Source organism: Aulonocara stuartgranti (assembly GCF_965226115.1).
Source record: "Aulonocara stuartgranti genome assembly, chromosome: 16".
Classification (NCBI taxonomy): Eukaryota; Metazoa; Chordata; class Actinopteri; order Cichliformes; family Cichlidae; genus Aulonocara; species Aulonocara stuartgranti.
In genome coordinates, this window is record NC_138952.1 from 20,953,627 (window position 1) to 20,975,541 (window position 21,915).

Sequence of the window (21,915 nt, forward strand, 5' to 3'; positions counted from 1 at the left end):
TGAGCAATACTGCCATCTCTGTGGCTGTGTCAGGTTATATAAAAGCCATTGCCATGAAGCTAGGTGGTTTGGTTTGCAGGTGTGCAGATAATTAGTACAAGTCTTGTCGGGAATTTCACGGAAAGATAGAGCTTTGCTAATGTAAGCTCAGCAGCAGCGCTCTGAATGTCAGGCTCAGCTCCTAATTGGGAGGTTGTTAAGCTGCTGTGGAGCCGTCAAATGTCTACCAATTACTTGTGCTTCCACTTGTAATACAGAAAATCATTGTCTTATTTTAATTAATGCTTTTCAAACTGGCCTGAAGACAGGTATATTAACCAGGATCAAACAGGATTTTTTACCTCGAAGCCGTGATGATTTATAAAGTTATTATTGCCAGATGTATGTTAGTGACTTTTCTTTGTGTCTGCTTGACCTTGTCTAGGTCTCCAGGGAGTTCCAGCTTTCCCTCCCCCCAAAATAAAATCAAATAAAAGAAGAAGTTCTGGAGAGACCCTGGGAGCTTTGAATTCATACCTTTCCAGCACTAAAAGAACAAGATGAACACCGCAGGATGATGTAGTTCTTGCTGACGCCCTCCATGCAACGTATTCCCCTGGCTGACATAACTGGATAACTGGTGACCGTGGGATCAATGGAGCAATCTGGGAAGGATCTGAACCTCTCCTTTCTGCTGGAACATGAACGAGAAATGATCCTGAAGGTGCTGCAGAAAGACGAGAAGCTGAGGAAAAGAGAGGAGAAGAGGATTCGGTGAGGACTTCCACGTCACCATTTAAACTCACCGTCATCACGTTTACTTTTCTTAGTGTCCTGTGACATTCTTGTGTTTCTGTCCCGCAGGAGGCTGAAGAATGAGCTGCTGGAGGTCAAACAAAAGGGTTTCATCCGGCCACATGATTTGGGAGCCCGACAGTGCACTCGCTGCCTCAAGACTCTGGGCCTGATCTTCGACCGGGGCGATCTCTGTGAGGAGTGCCAGTCTCGAATCTGCAGCAGCTGCCGTATTGTGAACCCCAGAACACGCGAGTGGAGATGTACCTTCTGTGACAAGCTCACGTAAGTGTGACATCTGAAGGGGGACCAGAGCAGCGTTCAAGCTTTTCTTTGTACTAAAGATGATTAATTGCACCACATCTGCCTCCATTCATCTGTGAGGGTGCCCTGGGGTTTCACTGCTGTGATCTACAGGGCTTAAAAGAGAAAAAAGCACTGCTGGTCTGTGTAGATCTATCATGTTCAAAAGTTAAATGAGCTAACATGTGAGGACTAAACAGATACAACATTATGCAACATCTTTCTCTGACACTTACCTTTTCTTTCTAATCAGGATTGTCCTTAGTTTCTCTTGAACTTACCCTGCACTATTGCCACATTTAGAGTTTTTCTGGCCTCTAAAATTTGCAGGGTTTTTGTTTTATTTGTTTGTTTTTAGCTGTAAAGCCTCGTTTTTCAGCTGGTTGTTTTACTGTAGTGTGATTGATCAGGTGCTGTGAGCTCTGTTTGGAACCATAAATCTTCCCATCTCTGCTCTGACAAGCCACTGTCCCTGACTGTCGCACACCTGGACAGTGAAAAAAGCCAGCAACCGTGAGCCGTCACCAGCCTTGGCTCCTGTGTAGTGATATTTTGAATCAGGGATTTTTAAACTGGTACCGTACGTACAACATTTGAAAGGTGCATTTAATGCAAATATCCCCAGTTTCTGTGTGACAAAGCGTCTCGACGCACTAGTATTAGAAACAAATGTAGTCTAATGAGCACTCGAAGGTTTCCAGTAATTCTCCCCGCCTGCTGATGGAGGGCTAAATAACAGAAACACCTCCCTGTGCAGTTCATTAGTGTCACAGCAGCTTAATAACTGTGCTTTTAAATAGGCTACGCTCTAAAACAGTTTCAGCAATAACTCAACATTATAACCCTCATGAATAAAGGTGTTATTTTTAACGCTGAACTGAATTAGCTTCGGTGTCAGATAAATAGTGTGACCGAGTGTGTTAGGATATCTTCAAACCTCGTTTCTTTGAACCTTTGGGTGCTCCTGGTGGGCGTAATTGTCCAAAGGCTTTTTAATGCCACTTTTGATTGTATCCTGACATTAAAACCTGCTTTAATCTGCTTTAGCTTTAAGCTCCAAGCTTCCAACTACCTGTGCGTGGTGGCTCCGAGCTAACTAAACATTCACATTTAAAAAAATGTTTCTGAGAAATAAAGACGCAGGTTTTCCACTGCTTAGTCTGAATAATTATGCTGAGGCCAGAAGATCATGTCTGCAAGAAGTAAAACTTTTCTCAGCTCACGCCCACACGTGTAGCGAAAAGGTTTACATGCAGAAGATCACAATCCGAACCAGGAGGAAGGAAAAATGGATTTTGCCTACGGGTGCCGGATTAATTTCAAAAGTTAGGAGGGTAAAAGGGAGAGAGAGAAGTAAATGCCCACCACTGTATTCAATAGTTTTTATGCTTTGTGCTGGATCTGTTCTCAATGGTGATTGAAAATGCAAAAAGCGTGACATAAAAGTGTCGAGCTATGATTTACAACTCGTGTTTAGTGTTAGTTAATGAGACTGAGATGCAATCGCTGGCCAGTATTGCAGAGATGTAATATTGCAACAGCAACACTTTCAGAGAAATATATTTTTCTATGTGCAAAGTATTACCAAAGCTAAAATTCAAATGTTTTTCTCATTTTTGCCTGCTTCATTTACCCGGAGTTCTTTGAGTCGCTATTGATGATTAAATTGAGAATTCAGAGACTTAGAAATAATGTGCGACATGGGTGAATAGAGCACTTTCATTCCTTCTTGTTTCCTCTGATTTTACTTTTACTACATGTGCTGTCTTGAGGTGTTGATTCCCCTTTAATGTCTTTGTACGACAGGGAGCTTAAGGTGTCGAGCGGAGAGTGGTTCCTGGAGGAGAGGTCTAAGCGCTTTGAGCGGGGGCAGTTGAGCAGTGAGGTTGTCAAACAGACGATCCTGAGCACCCCGCTGAGTGAGTCCGACTGCTTGTGTTCTTCAAACCAGAATGATTACAGTTGAAAAGACATGTTAACGGTGCAACAGAGAAGCAAATGTGCTGATTTCAATACTCACTGGCTGATGCGTTTGTTCCCGAAGGCCCAGAAGTAAAAAAGGCCGCCCCTTCAAAGCAGGAGAAACCTGAGCCTGCAGTATCCAACAGATTAACTGTACTCAATGGTGCCAGGAGAAAAGGGTAAGCAGATAACACAGAGCTTTAACAGCTGTTTAGCTTCATACAAACACATACTGACCTTAATGAATTAAACAACATGAATGTTTAATGCATGCAGGACATGCAGCACATAGACAGGATAAAATCATCAGAGAGTAAATGTTCAATGTGTTGAGTGTGCACCTCAGTGTGAAAGCATTAGAAAAGATCATATGTATGTATATGTATATATGTATGTGTGTATGTATGTGAAGGCAGCACTGAGAGGCATACAGACAGAAAGCAGAGCAAATGATAAACAATAGACGATAGAGATTTACTTTCAGCATTTCATGGAGTCGCAGTTATTTTATCACTTGATGAAATAACTAGTTTTGTCCAAGCTAACAGACCAGCACCTCCAAGTTGGCTAAAAGTTGGTTCTACTCCATTACATCTTTATTTTCTGTTTTTGCTTAAGAATACAAGCAATAAGTAAAACAAAGTTAATCTGAAATATTTTCAGCATCCAAAGCGCTTAAGAAGCAAAGCTGAAGCAGTTGCCATTTCTGGAACTGCCTTCAGTGTTAAACTCTGGATTAGATGCTGTTATTCAGCTGACCTCTGTGTTTTTTCAGGGGTGGTGCAGAGGGTATGGAGTCCATGGCATCCAAAAACCTACGTCCCCGGTCTCTGGACAGATCGTCCCATCTTGATGCTAATCGGAGGGTCAGGGTCAGCAATCGATGCACACAAACAGCAGCGCACTGGGGAAAGTTGGAAAGTTTTTACATTTGGGGTGGAAAGCGTATTTTAAAGGTTTGCGTGGTTTTGTTTGTTTGTTTGTTTGTTTGTTTTTTAATGCAGCCTGAAGGAGCAGAGAGTGACGACCCTGAGGGCGCACCTGAGAAGAAACCTTCTGGCCCGAGCATTTCTGTATCCAGGCCCTCAGTTTCATCAGGTATTTTAATTTTTGTCCCTGCACAACGAGGTGATGTGAATCCTGCCACCGTCTCACAGCTTCATAGCTCTCACACAAGCATTTTGATAATTCACAAGCTATCGAAACAAGTCACACTTTCAAGAACATCACCTTTGAGGGTTGATGCAAAAGCACTCGTCTCCACTTCAACTCAGACTGTAGCTCACAAAAGATAAAATTATTCCTTCCTTTTGGAGAAAATGTCACATCTGCACGAATTAGACTATTAACTTCTACACTCCAAAGTGCCGAACCTCTTCATCTCTTTCAGAGCACTTGCCTATGCTCCTATCTGCTGGCTCTGTAACTTTATCAAGGTTTTTTAAAATGGTTCTGATGAGGGTTTTAGTTCAAACAAAGCTGAATCTCTACTCAAAGCCAGTTGTCAGACCAAAGCAGTAAAAAAATAGTTGTTTTGGTCTTAGTATTTTTCTGTGCCTGATTATATAAGAACTATTCACAGCTTATTTTTCTTTCTGAGACTTTTTTAAGCTGCCTGAGGCTCATTTAAGGCCACAGCTCTAAACAGTGAGAAAGGCAAAAGGGTGCAGTTTGGAAAAGGCTTCACTCTCAGTTCCCAGGCCTGGCAGTTTTTCCAGCATAAAAAGAGAGAGGAAGGACGCAGAAATGAGCTCTTAAAGTTTTTTTTGTGCTGGCACTCAACAGCCGACGGGCTCCTCCAGGAAACTGACTGAAAATATAAAAACTTGATGTGAGATATGAAAAAAGACCCCTCAGCTTTCAGTTTCTACTCTCCAGAATTTAATTTAGAAACATTTCAGGAGATATTTTTGGAAGTCAAAACAAGATCTGGAGAAAAGAAGAAAACATTGAGTGAGCGGAGGGAATGCGCACTTTCTAATTAGAGAGGCTCTGCATAACCCCCTCATATGACTGCAGAGTACCTGCAGGAAGGTTTAGCTGACGCGGGGATTATGGTAAAGTGCTGAAGCACAAACAGGGTCTACACAGCAGAGATATTGGAAGGAAGCTTTACCTGCAATCTAATTAGAAAAGTCAGATGGAAATGACTAAGAGAATCCCAGAAAGTTGACGGTGCTCATCTGGACGAGTGGTAAAACGTTTCTCCTGCTGAAAACGCTGCGCACGATGAACGGAATCAACCTTCTGAGGTCTAACAAATCTGCAAGACGATTTTATGGGATAAGTTCTTTGGGAGCAAGTGGCATGGAGTTCAGATGGAGCTGTTTGGCCGCAATCCAAGGTTTCAAATGTTCAGAGAGAAAAGGGGAGAAGTAAAAGCGCCTTGCTTTAGCTGATGGATCAGGAAGATTGGATTTCCACAAATGTCACTTAACTCTGAAAGCAAATATCACTGTGCCATTGAGAGCATCCTCACTGGATGCATCACCACCTGGTATGGCAACAGCACCGCCTACAACTGCAAAGCTCTCCAGCGAGTAGTGCGGTGCTCTGAACGGATAATTGGAGGTGAGCTTCCCTCCCTCCAAGACATCTACAGGAAGCGCTGCCTGAGGAAAGCGGGGAGGATCATCAAGGACTCCAGTCACCCCAGCCATAAACTGTTCAGACTGCTTCCATCAGGAAGGAGGTTCTGCAGCATCCGGTCCCGTACCAGCAGACTGAGAGACAGCTTTTTCCATCAGGCCATCAGACTGCTGAACACTTCATAGACACCTCAGCTTCACTACTGGAACTTCAACATTATGCACTCCACACTGTATATAAATGCCACTTGTTTTGCACATATTCAACTCTGTATATTTTATATATTTTATTATTATTATTATTATTATTTTATTTTTTTTACTATTTAATTTGTAAAAATGTGTATACACACACACACACACACACACACGTAGGAAAATATTTAGTATACACATCCAGAAATGCATACACTATTATATATTGTACATATATTTATTAGTTTCAGGTTGGCCATTCTTGTATTTTGCTCGTTTGTGTTGTTGTGTTTGCACATCTCTGTTGCTTGTGGGGCTCGCACACAAGAATTTCACTCGCATGTGCTGTGCCAGTGTGCCTGCACATGTGATGTGACAATAAAAAGTGATTTGATTTGATTTGATTTGAAATAGCATGCAGCTAAGAAGTGAAACTGAAATAAGCAGCCTTCTACAACAAGACAAGGATCCTAAATGGACCTCTGTCTCTTGCATCTTTCTGAAAAATTTTTTTCAATAAACTGTGTTTTTTAGACCTATTTTAGGAACATGATTTCACTCCAACCGGTCGCAGCAGATGGCCCCGCCCCTCCCTGAGCCTGGTTCTGCTGGAGGTTTCTTCCTGTTAAAAGGGAGTTTTTCCTTCCCACTGTCGCCAAAGTGCTTGCTCACAGGGGATCACATGATTGTTGGGTTTTCCTCTGTATTTGTTATTATAAGCACCTTGAGGCGACTGCTGTTGTGATTTGGCGCTAGATAAATAAAACTGAATTGAATTTAAAGCAACAAATAGTTGGAAAAGAAATCCTACATCATAACAAGAAGATTTATCTGCTGCAGACGGCACGATTGAGCAAATAGGAAGTTAATAAGTTTCCAAATCTGACCAGAAGTCCGCTGCTGTCTGCCTATATTTCTCAGTGTTTACGTTACAGCACTGCACCTTCAGAACAGTTTTCCTTATTTCTCTTGCCTTCTTCCCTCTCTTCCTTCATCAGATCACAGTCGATCAGAGTGTGACCTGTTATCTCCCGGCTCTGAACCCAGTGACAGTGCCCTCTCTGTCAAAAGCCGCTCAGTCCCCGGCCTCAACGAAACGGTAAGCGCCATCATCCCACCCCCACTCCTCCTTCACACTCATCACACATTTGATTTTTCAAACAAACTCATAAATCTCTGAGTGGGAAATTGCCGCACCTAGATTTTTTTTTTCCCTCTGTTGCGCATTTATACATGATGTGGTTACACACTACAGTAAGCTCGGGATCCGTGGGCCGATGAACTCGACACGATGCGTCAGATGTGGGACTGAATGTTAATTTCACTTCAGAGCTCACTTCAAAGAGCATGACAGGCATCTAAACAGATGTAGGCCAAAAGCAGGTGGAGGATGTGATGGTCAGTGTCGGGCTGCTTTGTTTGTTTTTCAGCGAGCAGCAAACAGAAAAACTCTCAAATGTTTTTTTTTTCTTTACCTACTCATCCATTCATGCACTGTTCATTGTAAAAACAACCACAGTGTGGTTTTGCTCGTGAAAATTTAATTACCGCTCTCTGTCCGGTCTTGTCTGATTAAATTTATGGAAGCTGCCTGCATCCACCCACACAGCTGCCGCATGGAAAACTGCACAGAGCACAAAGACGCTCTGGCCGGCTTCTCGCGTGTCATCTCCGGTGTCATCTCCCTTCTGACTGAATCCGCTGTCATCCACAGGAGTTTTCTGACGACGACGAGGACATCGATGCCCTGATGTCAGCCCACAGCAAGATTACAAGCAGACGCCTCAGCAACGCCGTGTCAACGGTAACACCCGTGCTAGATCACTCACAAAATCAAATAGTAATAGGAGTTCCCATGTGGTCAAACAGGTACACGATTATGCTCCGTATGCACACATACCGTGCGCTCACCGCCAGATGTGTGACTCAGATGTGTGCGTTCTAGTGTTGACTGTGCAAACACAGACTCAGCTGTGTCACGAACACCTCCTGTAATAGGAAAGCTTAACCCTGTTTCCGTAAACTAAGTAGTCGTATGGAGGGAAGGGTCACTGCTTTGAGGCGTGCAAGTGTGTTTATGTAGGTTAATGATGTGCGCTTTGCGGGAAATATGTCATCCATATGTAAATACTGAAAAGTGGAGATGTGTGTTTATATGAAAAGCTAAGATTTGAAGCTGCACCCATCTATATTTCAAACTAACAATGGAAGTAATGTGAGGCCTCTAATGAACTCTGAGGAATGATCTCAATCTGCAGTCCTGCAGAAGCATTTCGAGATGATCGTTTTGTGGAAGTGGAACGGCGCTCATAACACGACATTAGCATAAAAATGGCTCCCCTGTGAGTTCTGAGGCATGATGACTGATTGTTTAATCATGTGTAGTTTATCAAAGTTCCAATAAAGAGACTAAGGTGTCAGATTTTTTGCATTTTCTCACTCGTCATGTCCGTCACGTTGTCCATTTCAAGCCCAAACAAGATACACTATAATCACCAAAAGCGGAAAGGGAAACTAAAAGACGCGCAGCCTCTGCTGTCCTCTAGATACGAGCTGCAGCTGTTTTTCTTTTTTTCAAGCTTTATTGAAAACAAGACAGCCATATCTCACTCTGTCTATTTACACTGCAGTTGATCCATAGCACCTATCTCACAGGTGTGGGATGACACCAGCCTATACGTCGTCTGTCATCTGTCAGCAAGAATATGACATCATAATTACCTGATGTAGCCCAGCAACCGTTTTATCAGACTACTACTGTGTAGTCTGATAAAACGGAGTTATTATATTTTGTTTTCTTTAATTCGTTTTCAAATTTCTCTTTACCTTTTAGTTTTTCTTTCAGTTTCGTTTTTATTGTTTGAAGATGTTTCGTTTTAGTTCAGTTTTTATTGGTTTTAGTCTTTTGAAATAAAATGTCACGAGTACAATTTAGGAAAATCACTTCAGGTATTACAATAAAAACAACTATTTAAAAGCAGTTGACTGTCAGTCTCATAGACATCCAGAGTCTCAACAATCACGTGCATCAGAGCGTCATCATGATGCACCCTGGGGCGCCTCTGTCAGTGCGCCCCAGGGTGGCTGTGGCTACAATGTAGCTTGCCATCACCAGTGTGTGAATGTGTGTGTGAATGGGTGGATGACAGGTTGTGTAAAGCGCTTTGGGATCCTTAGGGACTAGAAAGCGCTATACAAATACAGGCCATTTACCATTTACCATTTAAATTGTAATAAAGTTTTTGCCACTCTAACGAATCTACAAACAAAGAATATTACCTTTAAATTATATTTTCATTTTCCCAATTTAAACTTTTTGTTTTGTTTTGTTTTGTTTTTTCAGTTAACCGAAATGTTTTTTCACATCCAGTTTTAGTTTTTAGTTTAAAATAACTTTGGTCTGAATCTGTTTTTCGTCCACCTGTTTTCAACCAAAAGCCTTTGAACTGAAGAAGAGAGAGTGGGCTCTTAGAGAGGGCTGAGGCCTGGAGCTAATGTTACGTTTTTCAGACAGAGGCCGGACCGACTGGCTGCTAACAGGCAGACTGAGACAAAGAAGCATCTCTTTTCTCCAGATCATGCAGATCTGCTGTAGTCAAGCCCCAGAATACAAATACAGAGTTAAGTTTCATTTAATATCAAAGCGATAGTGTTTTTTTTACTTAATTGCTCATACATTTACTTGATTCAGATATGCATATTAACTTCTTCAGGGGAATCAGTCACAGCCAGCTCTAAACTACTTTGGCAGAAAAGCAGTTATTAAAATGTCGAGATAACAATCTTATTCATGACTCACTGCGCTCTGCTCGTCTCCTTTGTGAGCGTGTTTAGTTTGAGAGCTGGGTAGGTAAATGGATGATATGGCCAGCCTGTTTGACAGTCGATCTTTCTGTTACAGTAGCAGTCACTGAGCTGCTGTTGGCAGTATGAATGGAAGTAGAAGGTGGTGATGAGATGTGATGCAGATAGTTCGCTGTCACTGACTCGAGCTCTAATATACTCTGCCCACTGCTGTGATTCACTGCACAGAGGGCTTTTGTGGATAATGAAGGCACAATGAGCTACTATTAGAGGCATTTAATGGTTCCCATGATCTATGACATGTTTTTTTTCCTTTTTTTCGGTTTTAACGAAACCTTTTTATTTTCTGGTGAGGTAGGGGGTAAAGGCGATGTGTATAAATATCATAAATATCAACTAAACTATACGTTTATTAGACTTTTAAGGAAATAGTAGTGGTTTTTTTCATGACTGTAGCAAACTAAAAAGCTAGCCAAGTGCGTACATGTGTATGACACAGATACCCGCTGATCAGTGCTGAGGGACATTAGAGTAAAATACTGTTATTGCACTCATTAGAACTGAAATACAGGGGTTTTTTGTATTGTCATTATTTTCACTCTAATGGTTGATATTCACTCATCTGCCACTTTATTAGGTACACTGTGCTAGTCTTTTGACTTCAGAGCTGCTTTGATTCAACAAGGTGCTGGAAACATCCTCAGAGAGTATGGTCCATGCTGACATGATAGCATCACACAGCTTCTACAGATTTGTCTGCTGCACATCCAACTAAAACGAAGCCAAACTAATATGAGCAGTGCTAATGAGCAGTTATTGAAAAGTTAAATATTTAAATCTGCAACGATTTTTAAAAAGATGGTTAATAGTTTAAAGGGTTATGTCCCATTTCTTTCTCGTAGCAGCTGTCTATCCGTTGCATATTTTCAGATTTCACAGCTGGACGAGTTGGTAAATCTGTGATTTCTAACACATCAGAGAGCTCAGTACTCACTCTTTCCTCTTCTATCTTTCTTCATATATGTTTCTGCCTCTTTTATAAATAGTCTTCCACTCCTGGATCAGAAAGAAGGTGGGGGTACCTCAATGTCCCCGACTCAGATGCTGAGACTGTAAGCCTCTCCTTTGGTAGTTGTGCATGCTTTTATTGCACATTCACACAGTAAAGGTGCCGTAGCAAAGCACCAGAACCTAAATATTACATGCAGGTTTCAATAATATATAGAGAATTTTCATGAATATACCATAAGATGATATTCTGAGTGTAACTGCATGCTCACTGCATGGTTTTGCTCGTACTTTTCCTTTTTTCTGTTGGTGCTTTAATTTGGTGCCCCTTGCATTTAACAAAGCCATTTGTCATGCTGACTTCCTGCAGGAAATAAATGAGTAAGACTTTACAGTAGAGGTGGGGTGAGAGAGCCAACGTGGCTCAATTCTGGCTTCTGGAGTCTTTTGCTCCCTGGATAGCAATATTATTATCAGTGGATTATGCCAGTTTTATCCTGTCTGGAGCTACAGCAGTCATGCTTTTAAAGACATGTTCCAGACATAATTACCTGCTGTGATTGCAAATATTTTTTTTCCTCAGAGAAATAGGTTTGGCAAGAGTTCAGTGTGAGGGGGGAAATTGTGATGGTGAATGTGGCATAAAAATGTTACTGTTTAATTTGATGGGCAAACAGTGAAAATTCAGGAGGAGCAGCCACCCAAGTCAGAATTTTACCGCTTTTTAACTTTAAAAAAAAAAAGTTCACTTTTATTATATTACATGTTTGCTAATGTGGCTTTTATTTGATGGAGCAGACCTAATTTCTATGACAGTTATAACCCTGTGGATCTGACTATTTAAGCTGACGACCAACAGCAACAAGTGTTCTTCAAGCAAAGTCACATCTCTCTACACTCTCAGTTGACACAGTTTGCTGCATTCACAGGTCTGATGTGACTGTGGACTCGACATCTTTAATGTTCAGTCTCTGAAATTTCCAAAAATGGCAACAAATGCCGGTTAAACTTCTAAAAGATTGGCCAAGTGACAAATTCTACAAAGTCTACACGCTGCTACATGTCACGCATCCTTACATATGTCTTGACATTTCCAGACAGAATATAAATGCTTTTTCTCATTTATACCCCCTGAAAGCTTCACGTTTTGCACTTCCCTCAAACTTCCAGTGACAGCAATGATTGACGTGAGCCTCAGTCTGAACATTGTGCAGATTTTCCTCCTCTTTTGTTCATCGTGTTTTGTTTCCACTGTATTTCATCACTTCTCTTGCGTCACATGCTCCCCTGTCTCCCTTCTCCCCTCCTTTATCGTCGCCGTCTCATATCTACGCCTTTATCTCTCACCTTGGCCTCGTAGAGCAGTATAAACAGCACGATGAGCATGTACAGCGAGACCGGTGACTATGGCAACGCAAAGGTGAGCGGCGAGATCCTGCTCAATGTCAGCTACAGCTACAAGACCGGCGCTCTCAGTGTCCTTGTGAAAGAATGTCACAACCTGGCAGTAGGAGATGAGAGGAGGCAGCGCACAGATGCGTAAGAGAGCACGCACGCACACACACACACAATGGCGTAAGAGGACTCCGTTATAACCTGCTGTGTGTTCTTGTGGCAGGTATGTGAAGACTTACCTGTTGCCAGATAAGTCCCGACAGAGCAAGAGGAAGACGAGCATCAAGGCCAACACCATTAACCCTGTTTTCAACGAGACTCTGCGGGTGTGTGAGAGGAAAACTCAATGAGAGCTAGAGAGCAATGAATTAATACGTTACATCATAAAACGACATTCAGTTGATCTTCTCTTGTGGGATTTTTTTTTTTTTTTTGAACTTCCTCTCTCTCAGTATGTGATCAGCCACTCGCAGCTGGAGACACGAACCCTGCAGGTGTCCATATGGCACCACGACCGGTTTGGACGCAACAGCTTCCTGGGAGAAGTGGAGCTGGCCTTTGACGCCTGGAAATTCGATTGCCACATAGAGGAGTGGTACACACTGCAGCCCAAGGTGGCAGCCTGAATCAGCACATATAGTGTTTTTCAGCTACCTCGTATAAATATGAGCATCTGGTTTATTAGTGTGTGTGTGTGTGTGTGTGTGTAGGTGGAGGGCAGTATAGACGCAATGCTCCAGTATAAAGGAGAACTAACTGTTGTGTTGAAGTACATCCCTGAAGGAAAGAACGTCACACCGACTGCGGACCAAGTACAAGGTATGTTCATGGCTATCATCACCATTAAACTTTACAGTATGATATACTGTATATAATAAGATTTCTTGACATCTGGAGTACATTGCTGCAGATGTTCTGTCAGTCTGTGTTGGCAAGTGTGCTGTTCTATGCAGCAGTCTGCTGAGAACGCAGCATCAGAAACAAGGATGCAAGGAGACTGGACAAACTAGTGAAGAAAGCTAGCTCTGTAATCGGAGCCAGACTGGACATGCTGGGGGAGGTGGTGGAAAGATGCACACGAAAGACGTTAAAAGCCATCCTAAATAACTTTGATCTCCTCCTTTACAACACCTTTATGAAACCAAAAACCATCAGTACTGGAAGACTCTGCTCTCTCTGTTGTAAAACAGCAAGATATAGAAAATCATTCGCACCCACAGCCATCAGGGTTTCAGTTCTCATACAAACCGCAGATGAGCTGTCAGACATTTGAATTTCCCTCGGGGATCAACAGAGTTATTCTTCTTCTTCTTCTTTGCTCCTTATTAGTGACATTTTAAACCACAAAATCAAAAACATGTTTGTTATATTTAAAACTTTGAAGTTCTGAGGGTCTGAATAATGTTTGACTGCACAACATGAGTTTGTGATAATGAGTGACCTACCAGTGAGTTGTTGATTTGCTAATGAGAATAAATATATATTTGCCCAACCCTCTTGGATCTAAATAAAATCCTTCTTATCCCCGTCTGACCTGAAAACATTGTTTTTCGCTACTTTCAGACGTTCCCTGGTTTTTATCCCCAATTACTGCAGCGCGACTGCTCGACTGCTGCCCAAATGATTAGAAAACAGAAACTGACCTCCTGTTTGTGACTAGTGAAAAATATTCCTAGACATCTATAAAGCACTGCATGGTTTTGTAGAGCAAGTGGTGTTGTTAAGGTTGGTGCAAGCAGAGGATTGTCACAGGGGTCAGGGCTGAAGGAAATTCTTTGATATTTTTTTTTCTATATGACCCTTTTTAATCATACAGACGTGTACAGACTAGAGATGGCACGATACCACTTTTTTATGTCCGATACCGATACCGATATCATAAATTTGGATATCTGCCGATACCGATATGAATCCGATATAGTGTTTTTTAATCAACAAAACTGTTTTTTAAAATATCTTGCTGCATTTTGCAAGTCTGCAAGTTCATACTCAAGTTTAAAACAACAACTACACTAAAGCTATTCTGTTATACCTGTATACAAAAAAAATATTTCATAGTTCAGCAATACTGATCAATCTAATAAACTTAGACCTACACCATCCTCCCTATTCTGGTATTTTAAAGAGTACTTAGCGTAAATATTAAGCAACCTAACTAATAGGGTTCCAACTCCCAGCAACAACAAAAATAAATAAATAAAAAATAGGGAACCACCCCTCACGCTCCACCTCATGATGCTTAATCGACGTAATCAACCTTAATTTGATGCAGTGTGAAAAAAAAATGCACAGAAATCAATTCTTTTTCAAGAAATATTAAATAGATTCAACATCTTTCTTCAACAAAATTGCAGACTGCACAGATGGTACCTTCCCAAAGTAAAAAGTACTATAGCTTACTAGGGTATATATATTAGACTTAATAGTCACTATATACAGTAATTGACTTCTATTCATTTTACATCAAATTAAAACTTTGGGTGTCAGATAATTATTTATTAAAAGCTAGACATTTTAAATGAGAATAAGAAAGAAAAGTATGTCTTTGTGCCCCCTTTTCCCAGTTAATGCCCTATCGGCCCCCCTGGCTAAACTTTGCTAGATCCGCCCCTGCACAGTTACCAGCTGTCAGCTACGTAGAAAAAGATCCTGGTGTAGAAAGTAAGATTAAATAAATTGTAACAACAGCTGATCAAGCTTAAACGTGCTGCTGTTGTTCAGCCGCTGGTTTCCTCTTTCTGGTGCAAAGTGGACCAAAAACAAACTAGAGACACGGACTCGCGACAGAAAAGCCGATCAGCTGATCATTTAAGCAGTTTCACGATTGAAGTAGCAGCCGGAGAGCGAGAGGCAGTCGCTCGTTAAGCTTAATGTGGGAATGCTTTACAAACATTCAGAGATGGACTTACACACGTGCTTTACTTCTCTCGGGGATAACTTTGTCGGAGATGAAATGCCAGGTTGCTAGCAAAGCTCCAAATGCTATCCAGACCACCGACAGGTCCCGCATGCCACAGCCGCTCTATCACGTGACGCATACTGCTCCGACTGCTAACGTTCTGAGGTGAGTTACGGTGTGTTGCAAGTTTTGTGAGGTGCTTTCGTGATATTTAATGGATCGGATTACATTTTTTATTTTTCTCCGATATCCGATCCAGTAATTTAGGTCAGTATCGGACCGATACCGATACGTAATATCGGATCGGTCCATCTCTAGTACAGACACACGCCCCCACACACACACGCACACACACACTCTCCAAAACTAATACTTGTCTTAACCAGATGCATGTATGGATCAGGTCTGGTAAATCTGAGAAGGAAGGAATGCAGTGGGCTAAATCACAGCTCTAAACTAGGGGCTGAAGTCCAATGTGCACAATAGCTGCTATAGCTGAGACTTTTTGGGGGGGATTAGTGTGTTCTTTTCTTGTGAAAATCCTGATAAGATGACCACCTGACCACCAGATTTTATCACTACAGTACACAACATCTGTTTGCTTGCAACCAGGTACATCTTAGGCTCCTGAAGGTACTCATCTATATCGTGGAGTGTCATTATGTTGCCTAGCAGCCACCTACCAACAGATAAAGAGGCCCATTTGTAATTTATGCTCCTGTAATGTCTTATAAAAGCATTGTATCATTTTAATTTCACAACATCTAATTGATTTCAAATGCAAAACTTTAATTATGCAAGCTATTTTGTGTTGAGATTGCATTGCCTAGCAACCACCTAACACCTGACAAAAATTACAAACCAAACAATACTGCATCATGAGCATGCAGTAGTTATTTAAAATGCGAAAAATGCAAATGTCCAAAATATTGAACAGAAATGGAAAAACTACGTTTGTGTTCTTACACCAAAAATATCCACTATGCTGTCTGCAACAGATGATGCTTGTGTGGATTTCATCACACTAAGTAACATAAAAACTGGTTAACATAGGTCTTCATTTTAAAGGTGGGTTTAAATTGAGGCTTCCATCATCTTTCACTGACCACATCTCAGAAGAGATACGAAACACTTCCTTTGTGAAACTTTTGCTCTTTGCTGGCTTATATTTATAATAATAAAGCATGTAACTATGGTAACTGACGTGGTCATGTGTGACATGTGGCTGCATGGTTTTCATTGCTGTGGTTTGCATGAATTAAATTTGTATCCTGAAATTCCTGAATAAATAAAACATGAAGGGCCATATGCTTTACAAGCATGAGTCACTACTTTGTAGCTAGTAGGGATAGATATTATTGAACTTAATGCCTTTATTGATTCTGCAAAAAGGTGCAATTTATTTATTGATTTTTTTTGTGTAAGTCAGTGTGCACAGGTCATTGATATCTCTTTCTTACTGTTATGACTGATTTTATTTAATTTTGTATCTAATGTTACATATACATTATAAACTTTCGCTTGCACATGGATTCATTTGTCTGCTTTTCCTACCAACGCAGTGAAAAAGAGTTTTCTGAAGGGCAAAAAGACGAGCCCTTTAACTCTGCCTGAAGGGGGCATGGTTGAGCTGCTGGTCAAAGGAGCCAAAAATCTCACTGCTGTCAAGTCTGGAGGCTACTCGGATCCTTTTGTGAAAGGGTGAGACACTGGTTTATGAATTTGAATGAGGTAATGAGGTTTTACGTCAGAGTAGGCACAGCTTTTATGAAGCACACATATAACTTACAAATGTAAATGATCTAAATGATATTTGACGTCTCATTTCAGAAAATGTAATCTATTTTGGCATTTACAGTGTGTTATTCTTCAGTTTAAAATCTGGCACTAGTTGTAAATCCAAATCATGAAGTTACATGGACACAGTTTGAGACAACAGGACTAATTTTTCTGCCTCTGTAGTAACTTTTTTACTACTTCTGAAGCTGTTTCATCTCTTTGGGTCAGTCTTGCATCTCTTGGAGCATCTCATGTCTTTTTTTTTGTCGTCCTCTGATTTCTTTTCAGTGACCGAATTTTATTTATTTATTTATTTATACCATTTTCCCCTACCAGTATATTGATGCAGTATGGAAAATGAATGATAGTGGACTAAATTGTGATTTCTTAAAAAACACAGCTTGAGTATATGCTAAGTAACTTCTATCCTTTTTCTTAGATACCTCCTCCCTGATAGCAACAAGTCAACCAAGCACAAGACCGTGGTGGAGCGACACACCGTGAACCCACAGTGGAACCACACCTTCACCTACTGCGGCCTGCAGCCGGGAGACCTCAACAACGTCTGCCTGGAGCTGACTGTGTGGGACAAAGAAACTGTGTCCAGCAACGTCTTCCTGGGAGGGGTGAGGCTGGGAGCTGGCACAGGTAAGACTGTGTGGCAGGAAAACAAAATAATCTGGTTAGCCAGTGTTATGAGAGAAGGAATTTCCATGTATTTTTTCTGTTACAGTCAAAATGTTGCAGAAAATGTTTTATTATTTTTTAAACAACTCATATGTTGTATATCTGCTTGAATGGATGCTTTTATTTATCACATTAATTAAAATTTTCCTGTGAGCCAAAGTCAGACGTATTTATATTTATTCATAATTTTGCTACAGTCCTGTCACATCCACAGTGTAACAGACATTTTCCCACTTCAGCCTACATTTTAGATTTCCCACACTTATAAATATACTTTTTTGTTTTTCGGACTATGTCCGAGATTAGAGTCACAGGCATTATTTCGACATATACTGACATCACTATTTTAAACTCTGCTCGAATTAAATGTAAACATCCATATGTCTGTACAAAAATAAGGACAGGTATTATTGGTGTATGAGGAAAAGAAAACTGCCTCATGCAAACCTTACTCTAGTAGTTCTCTTCAAGCACATGCACGGTTTGCACATTAAGCAAAAATCATAAAGCATATGGAAATCCTATTAACTGTGGGCTGTCTAGTTCTAACAAAGTAAAACAAATGTGTGTGTTTCTCTCTGCTCCCATCAGGGGAAAGCTATGGGAAGGAGGTCGACTGGATGGACTCGTATGGGGAGGAAAAGCGGCTGTGGCAACGAATGATTGAAAATCCTGAAGTCCCTCATGAGTGCACTCTGATGCTGCGATCCAGCATGTGCAAGCACAATACATGAACCCAAACGAAGCACAGCTAGAGAAAAGACTGAGACTGGAAGGGAGAAGGGAAAGAAGTCGTCTGAAGGTGTGAGGAGGAGCTAGAAAAGCGGAGCGGTCAAGGGGTAAAAAAAGAAGGCAGTGAAGGGGTCAGGACTCAGAATAGGAACAAAGCCCATGCCTCTCCCTGCTTCTTTTCTCTTCAGATCCCTTCTCCCATCCACAGGAGCCAGTCATGCCTTACAAATTCATTCACATGTGCCCCTCAGCCCTCAAAAGCATCTAGTCTTGACCAAACACTGCTGTTTATGGAAAACCAAGTGCTGTATTTAACATACTGTACCTTCTGAATAAGCACAGGGTGACTCCCAATATGTCCGCCTGTGTCTCTGTGAGTCATTTCTGCATGTAGCTGCTGGAGACCATTCACAAGGCATTAGACGAGGCACCGATCAGTTATAAATAAATGTGAACACTCCCCTTATAAACAGCAAAGCTGAATCCTGTTTTGAAGCACATGGGATGTTGAGTTCATCCCCTCAAACAGCTGCGTACAGGTGTAGAAAGTGACTCACTCTTACTACTGTGCTGCTCAAGTACTCAAGAAGTACTTTCACTTGAATTTACTTCTTCATAGGCTTTCTTTTAGATTAAAGAAAAGATTAGCAACAGAACACTTGGAGAGATTTAAATTACATATGCATACATATAATTTAATAAAATGAGAAATAGAATGAAATTTACTTAGTTGACATTGAAATAGAAGAGCAGGAAAAAAGTCACTTTTGAGAAGCTGGGTGTAGCTGGGTAATTTTTCCATGGATAGTATAGCAATAGAAGGATGTTGTGAATCCTGTACGTTCATTGTCCCCATAGGATGTACCCTCAGGATGATAATGATTCCCTAATATTCCCTTGGGCTTTGCCTGCTGGAGGAAGGTTTCACTTATCCTGTAAAGTGGTTATATCAGTGTTCAAAACTGCTGTGCTGGTGAATCATGAATAGTTCCTGGTTGGCGCATCCTAGTGAACCCAACTTTCTCAATCAGCCGCTCAAGGGTCGCATTTGAATTTTGAATACAATATCTTCAACCTATAAATTGTGTGAACAAAATGTTATGGCATTCATAACCCTCTTAGAATTCTCTTTTAATAACTCTTGCAATCTGAACATTTGTTTAGTGCCCCCATCTGGTCAGAACAAAGTGCTAATTTGCAAATGTTAGCATGCTAACACAGTAAAGCTAAACATCACACTATCGGTATGCTAACTGTAGCGTTTAGGTTTGCTGCTTGCATGGCTGTTGTCCTTTTAAAGTGCATCTGCACGGGAAGCGGTTTGCAGTAAAATGCTACAGCAAGTCAATGACATTTGGCAACTTTAAGCTACCATGGGTGGAGGAGGGGGAAAACACTGCCACAAAGTTGATGGGTACTGAGACAAGCTTTCCTCAACTTCAAGGCAAGTGGCTTAAGCAAGTACTAAGTAAATTAGAGGGTTAACTAGTAACCACATATAACCCTAACCCTTACCCTGGAATTTATGCGTCGTTTACCAAAACGATGGGTCAAGCAAATCGCTCCCTGTGTGTATGCAGCTTTATGCTAGGTTCAGACGACACTATGGCCTTTGAGATTACGCCGTTATAGACTGAAATTATTTGACCAGTAATAGAGGTAATTTGTGCACATTGCTTGAGTTGTCCGTCATATTGAATGTCATGCAACCACCGATCATGAGTAAAATCTGTATTCCCCAACTGGTTTGCAAGTGGTTGCTGGATGTTGCTGGGTAAAGTCTCAAAGAGGCTGCTGCACCAAAAACCTTGCAATTGCCTTGGCTGTTAGCAGGGTGTCAAGTTTGGCTGTAATTTGTGTGAAAGATGCCTTCTTGCCTAGAAACACTCATTAACAACTAGCGAAGTGCTAAATAAACTTTAGAAAATGCAAGGCAAATGGAAAACCCAGAACCTTCACCTTCAAAGTAAAAGTCAAAGGTGCAACTGTTGTGGTTATTATCGCACTTTTCACAATGGCGCTACCACTCAGTGAGTAGCTGGCGCGTCTCTGACAATAACTACAACCTGAACAGTCTGTTAGCAACCAAGGCAACAAACACAAATACATGTTCTTAAACAGGTCAAGGATTTTTGCTGTCAACTGGTAAGTGCCATCAGTCTCTATGGCTGTGTGACTCGGGCCTTATTCACTTGACCCTACATTGTCGCACGAACAAAACAGCAGATGTAACATGATTTGGAAAATGTCACTAGCCAGTAGTTTGCATTCTTTCATGACCTGTGTGATGCGCACAATGCTTGTCTTCTACCCCAACCCCTGACACCTTTCTGCTGTTTTGTAGTCCAAACCTGACGTAGTCCTATTCTTTGAGGGGGAAAAAGAAAGTTGCTTTGTTTTGTTTTTTTTTGTTTTGATTGACTAAATAATTACAGATTACCCAGCTTAGACTAGCTTTGATGTAAATTGCTTAACACTGTATCAGTGTGATAATAGAAAATGCATGGTATTAGAGAAAAAGAAAAGATTATATAAAGCACTGACATTGTCACTTTACTCCTAGAAAACAGTTATTTGAAGTGCGTTCCCAGCAACCCCTGAGAAGGAGGCTGTTTGCTAAGAGTGAGTCAGCACTGAGGCGAGCGCCTCCATCTCAGTAATGAGTCGGTGACCTTGCCCCTGTCGCCCGGAGCTCTGTGGTCCACCGTCATGCGTTGAAACGCACAGTTAACAAAAACTCATCTCAAGATAAACTCCGTAGAGCAATTCTTTATGTGGAATGCCAATTTTGTCTGCTTGTCCTCTGAAAACGTCCGCTCTCAGCTCCCAGTTTGACACCCAGTTATAGTAATAATACATGTGTTAACTGTCCAGCATACATGACAAGTCGTGCAATACCCAATTACTGAGAAAACTCTTGATGTACAGCATGTACTCTCTGTTGTCTGGTTTCCATGCATCAGATTCACTGTTTGAAAGCCTATTTCATCCCAAATGTGTTACGAGAATATTTTGAATTAAACACTCTTTCCATACACTGTACCCATTTTAGTCTTGATTTTACTTTGGCTCAGTCTTAAAAACGTGTTCATTTATACGTTCAGTCATTGTTTGACTCATTTTACCGCAGATTCCTGCATCAGTGCAGTGTGCCATGAAGGCACTCGGCTTGTGGCACTGCTTACGTGTTTCCTGAGATCTGGTTCAGGTGAGTTTGGTCAATCAAGTGCAATGACAATATGGTCAGCAAACCATTTGGTGGCAGTTTAGGCACTGTGGGATGATAAGACCTGTTTGAAAGGGAAATCAGCATCTACGTACAGCTGGAAACATGAAGTGCTTTCCAATCTCCTTTTTGATGGCTGCATCGATTTTCATCCACTTTGTTTTATCACGTTCAACCAACACCAGCAGATGACCTGGAAACTTCACACTGGACTTTATAAACACTTTATAAACACTTGTTTTCAGAATGCTTCTGTACGTGCAGCTATCAAACAACATATCCAATAAAGAGCTCAACATCGTAACAGGTTTAATTCTGTGGCCTTAAGGTCACCTAGAAAGTGGAAAAATATCCCCATAGCTGGGTCTGGATGCAGTTTCCCCCTCCAGGGGCAAGGGTACCTAGACCCGGGGCTTAGAGTACGCTTGGGGAGTGTGATTGTGTGTACAGTGTCTATTTATGTCTGTCTCCACGTTGGGTGATTGCTGAGTAATTGCATATGAGAGCATGAGGGTGGGAATGGATGTTTGTATCTGTGTGTGCCTGTTTGTTTGTGTCTTTAT

At 41.3% G+C, this 21,915-nt stretch overlaps 1 protein-coding gene across 3 annotated transcripts; it reads left to right on the plus strand.

Annotated features, from left to right (window-relative positions):
- The first annotated feature begins 629 nt into the window (after window positions 1-629).
- Window positions 630-21,168, plus strand: sytl5 (synaptotagmin-like 5). Of its 3 annotated transcripts, none has more exons than XM_082508199.1 (16): window positions 630-753; window positions 844-1,059; window positions 2,884-2,996; window positions 3,122-3,218; window positions 3,815-3,911; window positions 4,044-4,137; window positions 6,821-6,921; window positions 7,537-7,626; window positions 10,673-10,738; window positions 11,995-12,173; window positions 12,253-12,355; window positions 12,482-12,643; window positions 12,740-12,848; window positions 16,491-16,629; window positions 17,147-17,355; window positions 17,986-21,168. In XM_082508199.1, exons 1-16 carry the CDS (start codon window positions 635-637, stop codon window positions 18,126-18,128), a joined length of 2,037 nt encoding a protein of 678 aa, XP_082364325.1. In that variant the 5' UTR covers window positions 630-634; the 3' UTR covers window positions 18,129-21,168. The 3 variants fall into 3 exon arrangements, with proteins under 3 accessions (XP_082364325.1, XP_082364326.1, XP_082364327.1); XM_082508200.1 differs by having other exon boundaries at window positions 3,815-3,905; XM_082508201.1 differs by lacking the exon at window positions 10,673-10,738.
- The last annotated feature ends 747 nt before the right edge of the window (window positions 21,169-21,915 follow it).